The sequence below is a fragment of the Lutra lutra genome, chromosome 17, assembly GCF_902655055.1.
Source record: "Lutra lutra chromosome 17, mLutLut1.2, whole genome shotgun sequence".
Taxonomy (NCBI): domain Eukaryota; kingdom Metazoa; phylum Chordata; class Mammalia; order Carnivora; family Mustelidae; genus Lutra; species Lutra lutra.
This window is the reverse complement of record NC_062294.1, coordinates 2,589,080-2,604,673: the sequence shown is the minus strand read 5'-3', so window position 1 is coordinate 2,604,673 and position 15,594 is coordinate 2,589,080. Positions and strand designations below refer to the sequence as shown.

At 54.6% G+C, this 15,594-nt stretch overlaps 1 protein-coding gene across 1 annotated transcript; it reads left to right on the top strand.

The window, feature by feature from the left end:
• The first annotated feature begins 12,367 nt into the window (after positions 1 to 12,367).
• On the top strand, positions 12,368 to 15,208 carry FOXC2 (forkhead box C2). Its single transcript, XM_047712556.1, has one exon. It carries the CDS (start codon positions 12,857 to 12,859, stop codon positions 14,360 to 14,362), a length of 1,506 nt encoding a protein of 501 aa, XP_047568512.1. The 5' UTR covers positions 12,368 to 12,856; the 3' UTR covers positions 14,363 to 15,208.
• Positions 15,209 to 15,594: the final 386 nt, after the last annotated feature.

Below are 15,594 nucleotides of genomic sequence, written 5' to 3'. Positions count from 1 at the left end.
CCGCGCCTGCGCGCTGACAGTTGGAGGGGGCGGTGGCGTGGCCTTGGAAGCCTGGTGGGAACAGCCCGGGGCGCGCATGCGCGTGCGTCTCCGCGGGCCGGGGGGCGGGACCGACCGTCGGGGGAGACCCGCGTGGTTCCGGGGCTGTCATTTGTTTGGGGAGCAACAGAGTGTTGAGCGCCTGTTCTCAGGGGCGTTTGTAAGGCGCTGGGGCTACTGAGGTGAAGAAGCCCCTGGATTCTCTGAACCCACAGCCAACTCCAACATACTCCAGCTCCTTTTCTGTCCCCCCAGAGGCTCCCTCCTCCGGGAAGCCAGCCTTGATTGCTCTTCCAGGATGTGATGCTTACTCTCTGAGAAAGACATCCAAGTGCTCTCACCTGGATGTGCATCTACCTAAGCTGTGGACACTTTAAAATGTCAGGTTGTAAGGACACCTGGGTGGCTCAGTCCATGAAGCCTCGGACTCTTGGGTTCAGGTCTGGTAACGAGCTGATGGTCGCGGGATGGAGCCCCGAATCAGGCTCTGCCCTCAGTATGAAGTGTGCTTCAGCGTCTCCCTCTCCCTCTTGCCATCTCTCTCTCTCTCTCAAATAAATAAATAAAATATTTTAAATTAAAAAAGTAAAATTAAATGTCCGGTTGCTGGAGTGGGATTCGCTGCAGGTGGGATGGTGACCAGCCTGGGTGGCGGGTGAGTTGAGAAACACCTCTGGATTTTACGGCGACCTCTGGATCTAGTGACTGCAAGGACGTGGCAGCTGCAACACGTAGGGTGTGTCCGTCTAAGGGCCATGAGGTTGCTCGGAAGATGGGGCTGAACACACTAGCCCACTTGGAGCCCTCTCTGGGCTCCACTCCAGCGGGAGAGAGAAGGAGGTGTGTTCGCCCTTTAGAAAGATGACCGGTCCTCCCAAAATGAGGCTGTCACAAGCCAAGTCACCAGTAACCACCTGCTAATGAGTAGCTGCACACCCTCAGTGGGGCGCCTCGTGCATCCCAAGCCTGCAAGTACTGGCAGCTACTTTTTCAAAATTGTATTTCCAATACTGGATACCGTCCCCGCGACAAGCTTGTGAAACAGACAAAGCATTTTAGAATCGTCTTCAAGAATGGGGAAGCGAGATTCTGGGGGTCGCAGTGACTTTTTGGAGCTCCCACAGAACTAATCCTATCCCCTTTGTAATCCTATCCCCTTTGTCTATCAGGTAGAACATAATCTGCGTCAGTAAGAAACACGCTACAGACATGCCAGGCACCAGGCTAACGGCTTTAGCAATCATACCTAAATACAGACCTCACAATGACCGTAGGACAGCAAATGTGACCGGCCTTCCACAGGGGAGGAAACAGAGGCTCAAGACGTCAGCGAGCCTTGCCCAGAGCCGCCCAGCTGGGAAGGGGCAGTACCGGGGCTTAATTATAAATCTCGGGCTCCCGGTCCCAGCTCTACATTCCTGGATGGTGTTCATGGCGTTCATACGTAAAGACATTAACAGGCCTTCATTCCACACGAGGAGGGGGGCTGTGTCTCTTACAGGCTCACAAAAAGGAGTATAAAGCTTTGCTTTGGACAATAGAAGGTTATCAAATAAAATCTCTCAGGGAGGTCAGTGTCCTTTCCCACTCTCGGGGAAACCCAGTAGATCTGTGGAGAGTGTTTTAAGCAAACTGACGTGCAGCAGGGGAAATGTGTGCAGGTCTCACCGTCAGCCAGCTGGGCTCAGAGCAGCACCACAGGGGCTGACCAACGGCCCAAGTCCCTCAGGCAGACAGCCTGGTGCATCCCCCAGAGAGTAACAAGCCACCTACCCACTGGGGACAAACTCCCTCACTGGCAATGTCAGAAAGCAGGTGGCACTGCCCAGGACATTCCCTTGGGCCCCTCATTCCCTGTTGCCAGATTAGAAGCGCCCCCAGAGCCCAGGCACTTAAAAGAATAAGTGGTTTTGAAAGACAGACGCCTAAGGAAAAAATTAGTTGCCTCTCCTGTATAGAAAGATGTTCTAGAACGTTGACCCAAATGCTTCAAACTCAATCCTATATATACATTTGCACTTGGGTCACTTGAGAGGTTTTTTTGTGTTTTTAAAAAAGATTTTATTTGTTTATTTGACAGAGAGAGAGAGATCACAAGTAGGCAGAGAGGCAGGCAGAGAAGGTGGGGGGAGCAGGCTCCCTGTTGAGCAGAGAGCCTGATGCGGGACTCAATCCCAGGACCCTGAGATCATGACCCGAGCCGAAGGCAGAGGCTTAACCCAGTGAGCCACCCAGGTTCCCCACTTGAGAGTTTTTTAAGAGTCCCAGTAGAGCCATTTTCTGGTTGCAGCACACCAAAGGCACAGAGAGGTTTCCATAGACCGCCACTACCTGCCCTGCCTGGCACAGCCTCCCCAGGATCAGCTTCACCCCCGGCCCAACAGTGCCTTTGCCATCACCACCTCTGACACATCATTGTCAACATGGACGGAATGTCTCTGTCCACCCCCCGCCCATCTCATATGTTGAAGCCTAATGCCCAACGTGGTGGCTTTAGTGGGTAGAGTTCCTGGAGATGACAGGGCCTGAGGGCAGAGCCTCCTTAGTGCGGTTCGTGCCCCTCTAGTGGGGACTCCAACGAGCTCCCTCACCCTGCCCCTTCCACCACGGGCATCTGTGGACCAGGACGCGGGCTCTCACCAGACACAGAATCTACCGCCACCCTTGCCAGCCTCCAGAACTGTGAGAAAGAAATGTCTGTTTAAGCTGCCTGGTCCACGGTATCTTGTCACTGCAGCCCGACCTGACTAAGGACACCAAAGTGGACACCCAACATCCACGGATTACAGTAGGGGTCGCTCTTGCTGGCGGACATTCCATGGATTTGGACAAATGTACAATGACGCGTGGCCGTCATGACAGTATCAGAGAATGGTCTCACTGCCCTAAACATCCCCGCTTCGCCCACTCATCCCCCTCCCTCGAGTCCCTGGCAACCGCTCATTCTCCTGTTTCTATACTGCGTCTTTCCCAGGATGTCACAGAGCTGGAGTCGCACAGGACGGAGCCTTTCTGATTGTCTTATTTCACTTAGTGATAAGCCTTTAAGCTTCCTCCATATCTTTTCATGGCTTGGTAGCTCTTTTCTTTTTAGTGCTGTTAACAGTCCATTGTCTGGATGGGCCACCTACTGAAGGACACCTTGGTTGGTGGCCCTCGGGGTCTGGCGATGATGATCAATTTGCTGGAACACCATGTTTACGTCCACTTGAGGGTTTTAGAGCATGTCACAGCATTGCCTTGCGAGTTCTCACAACCCCTTCAAGCCCGGCGAGAAGGAACACATAGTAAAAAAGGCAAGAGCATGAAGTGTTTGACCATGGATCTCCAAGCTGTGTGACGTTGGGTAATTAACCCCACCTCTCTGGGCTTCTGTTCTCTTTTCTGTACAATGCAAGGAAGTGATTCCTGCATTAGCATCGGCGAGAGGACCGAGCGGGCTGGTCCACGGGGAGTCTGAGCACACCCAGCCTGCAGCAAGCATGCTGTCATCGTCCCAGAACTATCCTGTTAGACAGACAAGAGGAGGTGTTGAGAGAGGAGATTCACCCGAGGTGCTGGGGTGCTGACAGCCAGGCCTCTCCCTGCATGTGCTTCAGAAATGCCAGTGTTTCCAGCCCTTAAACGTCACAGGTACAGACTTAACATGTAAAATGCCACCTCTGCTTTCTGCTCCCAGACGCCCCCTGCATCATATGTGTGTGCACGCGTGCACGCGCACACACACACACACACACACACACATCCTAAAGTGCTAAAGAAAACAACACCCAAATAATTTTACTAACAACAAAGACTGGTTCCTGCAGAGCTAGAAGCTTCCCTCCTCCCTTCAGGCATCCCTCTGTCATCGGCTCTGCTCCTGAGTCATGTGCCTTGGCCCATCCTGGATCAGGTGAGGCCATCCGTCAGCCCCTGGCGTTTCAGTGGAGATTGGACTGTAGCGAGACGAGTATGCCAGAAGTGTCACTGTGACGGCTCCGCACGCTGTTTCTGGCGCCACCACCCAGGGCAAAGGTGCGTCCCCATGCTTCAGATGGCAATGGGCTCCTGTCTCCCAGTTCTTTTTTTTTTTTTTTTTAAGATTTTATTGAGAGAGAGACAGAGAGAACACGACCCAGGGGAGGGGCAGAGGGAGGAAGGAGAAGCCCACTTCCTGCTGAGCAGGGAGCCCACAGGGCTCAATCCGGGGACCCTGAAACCATGACCCGAGCCAAAGGCAGATGCTTAACCAACTGAGCCACCTAGGCACCACATCTTCTCTCCCAATTCTGTCCACCCCCAGGCACTGCCTCCTCCTCCTCCCCGCTCTCTCCCCGCCTTTCTACCCCCATATCCTTCTTCTTCCTCCCTCTTCTTCTTCCTCCTTCCTCTTCCTCCTCCCCCTTCTCCTCCACCCTTCTTCCTCTTTCCCCTCCTCCGTCTTCTTCATCCCTCCTCCCCCTCCTCCTCTGCTTGCCCTCTGTCTTGCCCTCCGCCCACCCGCATTCCCCCTGCATATCTTCCAGCTGTGACCTCCTGGTCCCCATGGCCTCCCACCTAGCAGAGCACACACTTCTCAGCCGGCTATCCTGGCCTTTCGAGGCCACCAGCTCAAACTCTCAGCCTCTTCTCTCAGCCAAATTTTGTCTCTATCAATTTGACTTTGCCCTTTTTTTCCCTCCTGCTTTTGTTGGTGTTTTTCCCATCCCAGAAATGCCCTCCTGGACCCCAAATTGGCCTGGTGGCTAGCAGGAGGGAAGGGTGGGGCGCCAAGAAATTCCTCTAACAAAGTGGGGATGGGCTTGAAGAGGTATTAGTTCAAGGCAGGAGGAGGACCTGCCCTGGGTCGAAACAGACCTCCTCTGGGAGCTGGAGAGGCGGAGGGAGGGCGGAGTGGTGCCCGCACAGAGCTCTGGCTTCCTCGGGTGAACCCAAATGCCAATTTAAAATATACACAGTGTGCCGCCGTTATGCACCCGGGGCAACAGGGTGCCATTCCGGTCGTTTCAAAACGTCCTCTGCACACAGGAACCAGCCGGTTTCTTCTAAGTAAAGCATCTTTAAGCACAGAGCAGGCGACGGGCAGAGGATCGCAGTTCTCCTCGCCAAGCAGAAACAGCAGCAAAGCGTTTTTTTCGAGATCTGGGGGTAGAGGCCAAAGAAGCAATGGGAGGGGCTCGTGGTCTCTGTGAGTGGGGAGGAGAGTGGCGAGAAGATGCTCTTTTGGTTTTAAAGTCTTTTTTGCTATTAGGATTTATAGCCATGTAGTGTATGATGGCACTCTTTTAAAAAATCTGTATAAGTTCTTTCGTATTTGGGGCTGCCAGCAATCCATTGACATCTCTCCTATCTGTCGCAGAGGCAAGTAAAGACCTTCTGTTATTTTCCCTTGAACTGAGAACTTGAAAGATACCTGGTTATTTGGATCTGCATCTAATACTTAATAGATGTAGAATTGTTTAATAAGTCAATAATGAAAAAGGTCTGTATGTGTCTTGCCAGAATAGAAGTTTCAGCCTGTGAGCCCTTCCAGGACAACCTTGGAGCTTCTGACCATGCTTCCCCATTCCCTGGGCAGCCTCTGCCTAAAATAAGTACAAGTAAATGTCTGAATTGAATCCTGGGTTTCAACCACTGAGTGGGGAAATAGGCCTGTGGTTATGGCAGGAAAGAGACGGTGTTTCTGAAGCCCCAGGTGACTGGGAGCTTGGAGCTATGAGTCTGGGCTGAGCAGAGCAGTGGGGTGTGGCATGCAGTGGCTAAATGAGGCAGACCAGGTCCTGCCTGCTTTCCTGCTGCTTCTAACCTGGAATGGAGGGGGGTGGTGGGGGGTGGTGAGGCAGACCAGAGACTAATAGGATAATTTCAGAGAGGGTGATAATGAATCAGGATGGAGGTGGGATGAAGGATGGCAGGAAGCAGATGGGAGGTGAGGTCTCGGAGAAGTGTCAAGGCAGCACAGAACTGAGGACCAGGGACCTAGGCAAAAGGAACAGCACATACAAAGGCCCTGTGGAGGGTCCGGGTTGGTCTGGCACTGGAAGCCCCCAGTGTGGACACTCAGGTGTGAAGGCTGGGGTCCAGCTGGGGAACGCTCTCTGCTTTCATGGGATTCCTAAGGGTGATGAGCATCCAGTGCCCACCATGGTCTGAGTCCTTTGGGAAAGCTGCTCTGGACTCCTGACTCCATTCAGTCCTTTCGAGGTCCCCGTGGGGTCTCCCTAGGTAATTGCCACTACGAGACCATGTAGTCAGAGGCACCGCTCAAAGCTGCCCCTGGACTGTGATTCCAGGTCTGGCTTATTCCCTGGGGCTCAGAACACCCATCCCACACTTCCTCCCCTCTCTCTCCCTGCCCTTGTCCACACAATCAGGGCCCTGTCTGTACCTCCCAGGGAATAGCCTGCTTTTCACAGGCTCCGATAATGAGTCTATTTACCCCACAGGGTTAATTACAGGGTTTCCAGTTGGTGATAGAGAAAGCTAAAATTTCAGAGACATTGAGTCATGTGTGTTCAGAAGTCACGCCTATGTGCATACACTATTCACTGTGTATATATAGTTATAAAATTACATATCTATATGTTTCCATTTAGACTATTTTTATACGTATATAGAAGTTTCTATTTTAACTTTTTAAGTCTCCTCTTATTTCCAAGGTCCTGACCCGAATTCCAAAGTGACGGGCTAAGAGACCCAGTTCAATCACGTGGCAGCTGCAAGACACCGGCAGGGTATTTAAGGTCTCCAGGTGGGGCTTAAACCCCACCTGTAAAGTGGTGATATGGAGCATACCCACCCCAAAAGAGGATTAAGAGAGCTGTTACGGGGGGCACCTGGGGGGCTCAGTCGTTAAGCATCTGCCTTCTGCTCAAGTCGTGGTCCTAGGGCCCTGGAATCGAGCCCCACATCGGGCTCCCTGCTCTGCAGGGAGCCTGCTTCTCCCTCTCCCACTCCCCCTGCTTGTGTTCCCTCTCTGGCTGTGTCTCTCTCTCTCTGTTAAATAAATAAACAAACATTAAAAAATTAAATCTTAAAAAAAAGGTGTCACGGCAGATTCTCTAGCACAGCACGCAGTTTGCGCACATTCCACTTTCTCTTACACACCAGGGAGAAAAATCTTGGGAAGGTCATACATTCGTTCCACAAATATTTTTGTGCCCCTATTACGTGCCAAGGTAGCACAGAAGGCACTGGGACTGCAGAGAGAAATGAGGCAGTCCCTACCTGCCTAGAAAGGCAGGATGTGGGTGAGCGGGGGCTGAGTCGCAAATGTTAGCTTGCCCATGTGCCTGGGCCCAGAGCAGAACGGGGCATCCTGTCCCCTGGGCATGTTGGGGCCAGGTGACAGGCTCTGGTCATTGAGTGTTGAAGGACGGTGATAGGCAGCACTGGAAGGTGGGACCACTTAATTCCCAGGACGGGGTCTCCCTCTCTGGCCCCTGCCAACATGGCAGGATAGGTGACCTTCCAACACCCAGGCTCCTGAGTGACTTGGAGGAGCAGAAGCCCGCCCAGCTGGGACGGCTCAGCAGGAAGCCGAGGACACTTGGGTTGTTTCTCGCTGCAGCTTACAACCCCCTCAGCTGAGCAGGCCAATCACTTCCACAGCCATCCGGCTGAAGGCAGCTCATTGACTCTCTTTAAGAAGAAACATGTACACGTCAACATTCTGCTGGAAGACATCTACACCAGTCGACTGGATTTCTTGTGTCTTTGTACTAATTATGGCAATACTTGACTTATAAGACAGAAAACCTCCTTAGAGAATCAGCTTTTTTTTTTTTTTTTACTTAAACAACCACACGTTAATATGATAAAGCACACGACTGTTGATTATTTTTCAGAAATGTCCAGAACACAAGGAGAAGGGACGCCAGGGCCAAGTTGGCCCCCATGTTAGGTCTTGCAAGTCGTTCCGTGGAAGGGTGTTTGCTTTGTGTCATATCCCTTTTTAAATTTTCAGAGTAATGGAGGTGTTCTTCTCTCATCTTTTTTTAAGTTTGAAAAATTTCAAGGGATCCCTGGGGGGCTCAGTGGGTTAAGCATCTACCTTCCGCTCAGGTCATGATCCTGGGGTCCTGGGATCGAGTCCCACATGGGGCTCCTTGCTCAGCGGGAGCCTGCTTCTCCCTCTGCCTGCCACTACCCCTGCTTGTGCTCTCTCTCTCTTTCAGACAAATAAAGAAAATCTTTTAAAAAAAATAAAGTCTTTTTAAAGAACTTCAGTTTTACAGGAAAGTTGCAAGAACCACACACAGCGAGCGCCCGCACCCCTCAGGCTCAGCAGCTGTTCCCGTCTGATGGTTCAGGCGTGTCACTCCTTCTCCCCCACTCCCCCCTGCAGTGGAATCTTTCTAGAAGTTGCAGGGAGGATGATACCAGCCCTCAACACGGTGACGTGTACCTTCCAGAAACGAGGATAGACGTGTTCTTGCTTGACCACATCGAGTGACTGCACTCAGGAATTTTAACCCCGATACAAGATTATTATCTAGTATGCACTCCAGATTCAAATGTTCCCAGGTACTCTCAAAACTGTCTTTTATTCGCCTTTTGAATTTCCCCCACTCCGGATCAAGCACTGCATTTAGTTATCACGTTCCTCTCGAGCCAGGACAGTCCTGTCCCCTGTTATTATGTCATTCATGGCACTGCCATCTGTGAACAGCACCAAATCGGCTTTATCTCCTGGGAAGGCTATGCTTGGGGGTGGGCGTGGGGGCTCAGATAGTTTTCATCAGGGACACGCCTGTCGTCCTGGAACAAGATCATTGCTAGGAGCCGGGTTGCGATGGATTTTTACATAGTAGGACTGATTCTGTTCATCCCAAAGGTTCGTCAGATCCCCTGTAGATTCTGGAAGACTGGGACTGCTCTTATCCCTGGTTCCTTTCCCTGAAACCCAAGGCATCTCCGGAGCCCGAGCCCAGAGGGAGATGTTGAAAGGCCTCTGGGATAAATGTCTTGAAAGCAGTGAGAGAAGACACAGTCTCCTTTGGCTTGTGGCCTCTTTGAATTCTCTGTTGTGCCTCAAAAGCAGAAGGGGCTTGCAGGTGTGTTTGAAACTCCCCCTCTCGTTCAAGCCAATGCCGTACACACACATCAATGCAAACGCTCTTCTGATGAATCCCTCGAAACCCAAGCCACACCTTGGGCAGAAGGACGGTGGGCATGGGAAGACACAGAGGGACAAGAAATTCCCTGCATGGGGGTGGGGTGGGAGCGCCTAGACTTCTAGCCACCTAAGAGGCACAGATTTTATTTGCTCAGATTTCACTTATTTTCTTTGCTCAGAACCTCCGCGAATCTCCCCAGAGAGGATTTCTTGCGCGGAGAAGTTTCAAAGACATTTCTGTTTTCCAGCTGACCCTGTTCCTGACATATTGCATCGCTCTGGAAAGCCTTTTGCTTTTCCTTCACCGACGCGCTGCGCGCAGTCCTGGCTCCGAGCTTTCCCAGGGCCCTCCCCGCGCCGTGCAATGCCAGAGCGCGTCCGTGCGGTGTCAGCACCTGCCTTGCCACCAGCGCGGCCCGGTTCCTTTTTTCCTGCCTTTTGGAGCAGTTCCCCGGTTGGCCTTCAGATGGCGCCAAAACCACAGGCCCGTGCGAGCCGCGTCCAGCTGCGGGAGCCGGCGGCGCGGGGGCGGGAGGCCTCCCGGTGCGCGTGCGGGGTGGGGGGCGGCGGCGGGGGCTTGAATTTCTCCCGCCTTCATCACCGCCCCTGATTCCAGAGACACGCAGCACCCCCCGGGGCCCGATTCCGCTCTCGGCTCCGCGACCGCAGGCTCCGGAGGGGACGCAACCGTCCATGAACCAGAAGCCCCCCCGGAGACCCGCCGCAGATTCCCGGAAAGGTGGGCAGCGCAGGTGTCCGCCAAGCGCAGGTGTGCGGAAGGTGCTGCTGTACCGAACCGTGCAAACGTCTCTCCCGGGGTCCTTCGGAGCCGAGACCAAACCGAGGGCCGGGGATGGAGGGAAATGTCTCTCTCACCTTTTCTGTCTAGATGATAGGATTTCTTTCCTACCAACCCCAATTTTTTGGGGGGGGGGGGTCAATAATTTTAGCGACTCCACCTAGTGCTTTGCAGACCACGCTATGTTAAACCCGGACACCCCTGTAAATGCAAACTCAGACGGAAGCTGTCCTTTTGGAATTTGTTTTCCATGGTCCTTGGTGTTTCTGGGTTTTACCCTGTGCTGTGATACATTTTCTTTTAAGCACCTCATAAAAGCAGAGTGAATAATATTTCTACAGGAAGCCTACAGACCGAGAAATATTTCTCGATCAAGAGTTTGCATTTCCAGTGAAACAGTAAGAACGCGAGGTGCCTGCCACACACCCCAGGAGGAAGGCATTTAAAAAAAAATATGTATCTGAACATACTAAAAAATAATAAAGGCGTAGGGGCGCGGAGGAACTCTCAGACCCTTCGCCTGGGAGCTGAGGACTGGGAAACTTGATTCTATTTCGTTGCAAAAAAAAAAAAAATCAAATTAAAGAAAGACTCACAGCACCCATAAAAAATCGTGTTTCAGAAGTAGAATACTGAAGGGGAACCTTCTTTGCGAAACCTGGGAACCTGGTTTGCATTTGCCCTCTGACTGTGAATTTACCGAGAGACAGTACCACTCACACAAAACGCACACGCATGTTTTCTTCTTTTGTTCCTTTCCTGAAAATGAATGAGATGCCTCCAACGCCCTGTCCTCACCTCCCGAAGCTGAGCGCGGGCGGATTGTCTCACACCCTTTTCCTGGGAATCAAGCGAGCTACCGAGGAAGAGGGGCGGTGGGGTGGGTAAGTACAAGAGTTTCATCACTGGTCTTCCCTATCCAACCGAGGGGCAACTAGCAGAAGAATTCGGACCAGTCTTCAGCCCTTCTTATGAGTGTCCTTCCCCCTCAAGGAGAAGCGGGGAATGGGGAGCCGATTGTTGGAGGTGTTGGAGGAATACTCAGTCCACAAATTAACTAACTTCCCGGGGTATCCGGAGGAGAGGGGAGAGCTCTGAAGGGCGAAGACCTCGAGTCGCTCCAGGGCGTTATCCCGACCGCATAACCTCTGGAGGTGTCTTAACCGTGAGGGGTCACTTACCCTCTCCTCCCACGGAACCCTGGTGCCCAGATCGCCTTATCAAAGGACGACGACAGAAAGTCAGCCTGGAGAGTCCCTAAGGGGCTTTGCCGGGAGCGGGAGGTGGGGACTGCGCCCCGGGGTTGGCGATCCAGCGGACGGGACCGGGGGCAGCTTCCTCGCCCGCAGGCCGCCCTGTGCGGCGCCACGGACGCGCGTCTCCGGGCGCAGCCCCCGCGGAAAGCGGGCTTGGGTTCCTCCTCGCTGGCAGAGGAACCCCGGCTCTGCCTGGGCCGGTGGCTGGCTGCATTGTTCCCGTCTTTGGGGAGCGCGGGAGTCAGCCTGTCCAAGGGAATTTATCTCTGGGAAAAGGGAGAGGCCCTGCAAAGCTGGAGAAGGTGGTCTGCGATCGTCTGCGCGGGAGGGGAGTGCAGAAAATTAGCAGAGCTATTCCACTCTCTTTCCCCAAACCCTACAAAACTGCTCACGGTGACGCGGGCGATTTACCGAATCCACCGCGCACTGGACATTAAATTCTCAAGACACTGCTGCTTTCCTCACTCTGCCATTCCCCTGTGGAGGCCACGGCCTGCCTGCTCTCCTCCCCCCGGCGGAGGTAAGGGACATGCATTCAGTTTCCATAATTTGCCTCTAAAAGCTTTTGGGTTATTCTTGACGGCCCTGAACCTGAAAACTCTCTGTTGAAAATTAATTTTTTTTTTCTTAAATGATGACAACATCCAGAAGGAGGCCCCTTCCCTACCAACCCAGCACGCCTGCTCAGAATCCATGACACCTGGGCCCCGATAATTAGGAAATCTAATTATTCGCCTCATCACTCATTAATAAGAAAAATAGTCCCAGGGTCTTTGCTACTTACAAGTTCTTTGGGGAGATATTAGACTACGTTAATCAATTCGATTTCATGTCTCAAACTAACTTTATCTGCAAAGGAGCATGGGGCTTTGGGTTTTTTTCCCTCCGAGCCTGTGGGCCCATGAACCAAAATGTGATAATAGAATAAATTTTAAGAGGATATCACTCTTCTTAAAAAAATCTTTTCGAGGGAAGCCTGCAGCGCAGGGGAGTCTGGTTCCGAGCCGCGGGGTCTTAGAGCCGACGGATTCCGGCGCTCCTCGCCCCGATTGGCGCCGGCTCCCCGCAGCTGGCGCGCTATTGGTCCGCAGTCCCCGGAGGGGGCGTGGCCGGAGGGAAGTAAAAACTTGCTTTCAGCAAGAAGACTTTTGAAACTTTTCCCAATCCCTAAAAGGGACTTTGCCTCTTTTTCCGGGCTCGGCGGGGCGGCCACTCTGGACCCCGGCTTGCTGACCCTCAGGGCTGCCTCCTCGCTGGGGGGCTAGGAGAGCCGCCGTCCCCCTCCCGGCGCGGACAGAGCGGCGGGCCTCGCTCCGCTGCGCGCGTGGCGTCTCCGCTGCGCCCCGGCCGCCAGCTCGGGCGGCCACCCCCGGCCCCGAGAGCCAGCAGGCGAGCGAGCCGGGGCCAGCGCTGCGCTCGCCGGGTGCGCCCTCCAGGATGCCGATCCGCCCGGTCCGCTGACGACGAGCGTCGCCTCTCCGCGCGCCGGCGGGCGCTCAGGGCCGGCGCCTCCCCCACCTCGCCCCCAAGGCTTCCCGGCGCCCGGGGCTCCCCCCGCCGGCTCCCGGCCTCTCGCCCGCTCGCTCCCTCGCGCTCTCGCTCTCGCAGGGCCTTCCTCGCGGTGCGTGCGCGCAGGCGGCGGCGAGCCGTCTCGGACGCAGCATGCAGGCGCGCTACTCGGTGTCCGACCCCAACGCCCTGGGAGTGGTGCCCTACTTGAGCGAGCAAAACTACTACCGGGCGGCGGGCAGCTACGGCGGCATGGCCAGCCCCATGGGCGTCTACTCCGGCCACCCAGAGCAGTACGGCGCGGGCATGGGCCGCTCCTACGCGCCCTACCACCACCACCAGCCCGCGGCGCCCAAGGACCTCGTAAAGCCGCCCTACAGCTACATCGCGCTCATAACCATGGCGATCCAGAACGCGCCGGAGAAGAAGGTCACGCTGAACGGCATCTACCAGTTCATCATGGACCGCTTCCCCTTCTACCGGGAGAACAAGCAGGGCTGGCAGAACAGCATCCGCCACAACCTCTCGCTCAACGAATGCTTCGTCAAGGTGCCCCGCGACGACAAGAAGCCCGGCAAGGGCAGCTACTGGACGCTGGACCCGGACTCCTACAACATGTTCGAGAACGGCAGCTTCCTGCGGCGGCGGCGGCGCTTCAAGAAAAAGGACGTGCCCAAGGAGAAGGAGGAGCGGGCCCACCTCAAGGAGCCGCCCCCGGCGGCGGCCAAGGGCGCCCCGGCCGGGCCCCCTCTAGCGGACGCCCCCAAGGAGGTCGAGAAGAAGGTGGTCATCAAGAGCGAGGCGGCGTCGCCGGCGCTGCCGGTCATCACCAAGGTGGAGACGCTGAGCCCCGAGAGCGCGCTGCAGGGCAGCCCGCGCAGCGCGGCCTCCACGCCCGCCGGCTCCCCCGACGGCTCGCTGCCGGAGCACCACGCCGGCGCGCCCAACGGGCTGCCCGGCTTCAGCGTGGAGAACATCATGACGCTGCGAACGTCGCCGCCCGGCGGCGAGCTGAGCCCCGCGTCCGGGCGCGCGGGCCTGGTGGTGCCGCCGCTGGCGCTGTCCTACGCCACCGCGCCGCCCGCCGCCTACGGCCAGCCGTGCGCGCAGGGCCTGGAGGCCGGGGGCGCCGGTGGCTACCAGTGCAGCATGCGCGCCATGAGCTTGTACACCGGCGCCGAGCGGCCCGCGCACATGTGCGTCCCGCCCGCGCTGGACGAGGCCCTCTCGGACCACCCGAGCGGCCCCGCGTCGCCCCTGAGCGCCCTCAACCTCGCCGCCGGCCAGGAGGGCGCGCTCGCCGCCGCCGGCCACCACCACCAGCATCACGGCCACCACCACCCGCAGGCGCCGCCGCCCCCGCCGGCTCCCCAGCCCCAGCCGGGGCCGCAGCCCGGGGCCGCTGCGGCCCAGGCGGCCTCCTGGTATCTCAACCACAGCGGGGACCTGAACCACCTCCCGGGCCACACGTTCGCGGCCCAGCAGCAGACTTTCCCCAACGTCCGGGAGATGTTCAATTCCCACCGGCTGGGGATGGAGAACTCGACCCTCGGGGAACCGCAGGTGAGCACCAACGCGAGCTGTCAGCTGCCCTACAGATCCACGCCGTCTCTCTACCGCCACGCCACCCCCTATTCCTATGACTGCACCAAGTACTGACCCGCCTGGCCCGCTCCGGCTTCGCCTCCCACACCCCGACCTCTCAGGACAGTTCAGGCCGCAGAGAACCAAAACATGCCCACCAGCCTTTTCTCAGACCCGGGAGCCGAGGGAGCGCGCGCCGGCCTCAGCCCTCTGCGAAGCTGCAGGTAACTTTAATTCGCGGCCCGGTTTGCGAGATCCTAAGAAGCCCCGGTAAAGGGACGCAGTCCAGCGAAATGAATATTGATTTTAAGCCCCCTCCCCTACCGGATGGTTGTGCTCACCGCTCCAGCTGGGGTTTCAAAAATTAAGTTACGGACCAAATCCCATTAGCGACCCAATAATGACTCTCTGTAGAGGCCCCCATAGCTCTATGGGGGCCTCTATAGACTCCGTTTGTGCTGTGTGTAATTTTAAATTTCTCTAACCGTGCTGTACAAATGTGTGGATTTGTAATCAGGCTATTTTGTTGTTGTTCAGAGCCATTAATATAATATTTAAAGTTGAGTTCACTGGATGATTTTTTTTCACCTTGTCCAACCATTTCTAACTGCCAAAATGAAAATTCAAGAAACCTATGTGGGGTTTTTAATCCCTGTACACTTACGAGATATCATTCTATTCCCGGTGGTAGGTCTTTTGCAAAACAAGGAAATAATTTATTTTGTTGTTGTTGTTGGCGGATAAAGAAGTCAAGTATCTGATACTTTTTATTTACAAAGTGTGATGGCTTTGTGTAGTAGATTCCTCCCTGAGTGTTCCTAAAAGAAAAAAAAAAAACTTTAAAAATTTAACTTCACCTGTGTTTGTCTTATGTGGTCTTAATTGTTGTACTTACCTTAAAATAAACCCGTGTTGTTTTTCTGCCCAAAGTCCGGACAGTGTGTTTGTGCTCTCGCATTTAAAAAACAAACAAACAAAAAAACCCAACAAGGTGCGTTTTTGCCAATCCACCTGTTTTCATTATTTTTGTTATGCAGGTGGGCAAACTGATAGATGGATGTGAGGAGAATGACCAAGGAGGGATGGGGGCACTCCCCTATTATCTCGTTAGTGACGGAAAAGACTTTGGATTAATGTAGATCCCACCCTGGCCTAGGCAGTCAAGAAACAGCCCCGGCTGGATGTGGCCGCCTCAAGGACTGGGCGCAGTCGCCGTGTTTGCTGTAAATGCTTTTTGCTAAATGCAGCAAAACATGCCAATTGTCAAAACAAACTGTGCCATTGCACCTCTGCATCCAGCCATCCCC

Coding starts and splice junctions, on each gene's coding strand:
- FOXC2 (XM_047712556.1), top strand. CDS start 12,857: ATGCAGGCGCGCTACTCGGTGTCCGACCCCAACGCCCTGGGAGTGGTG.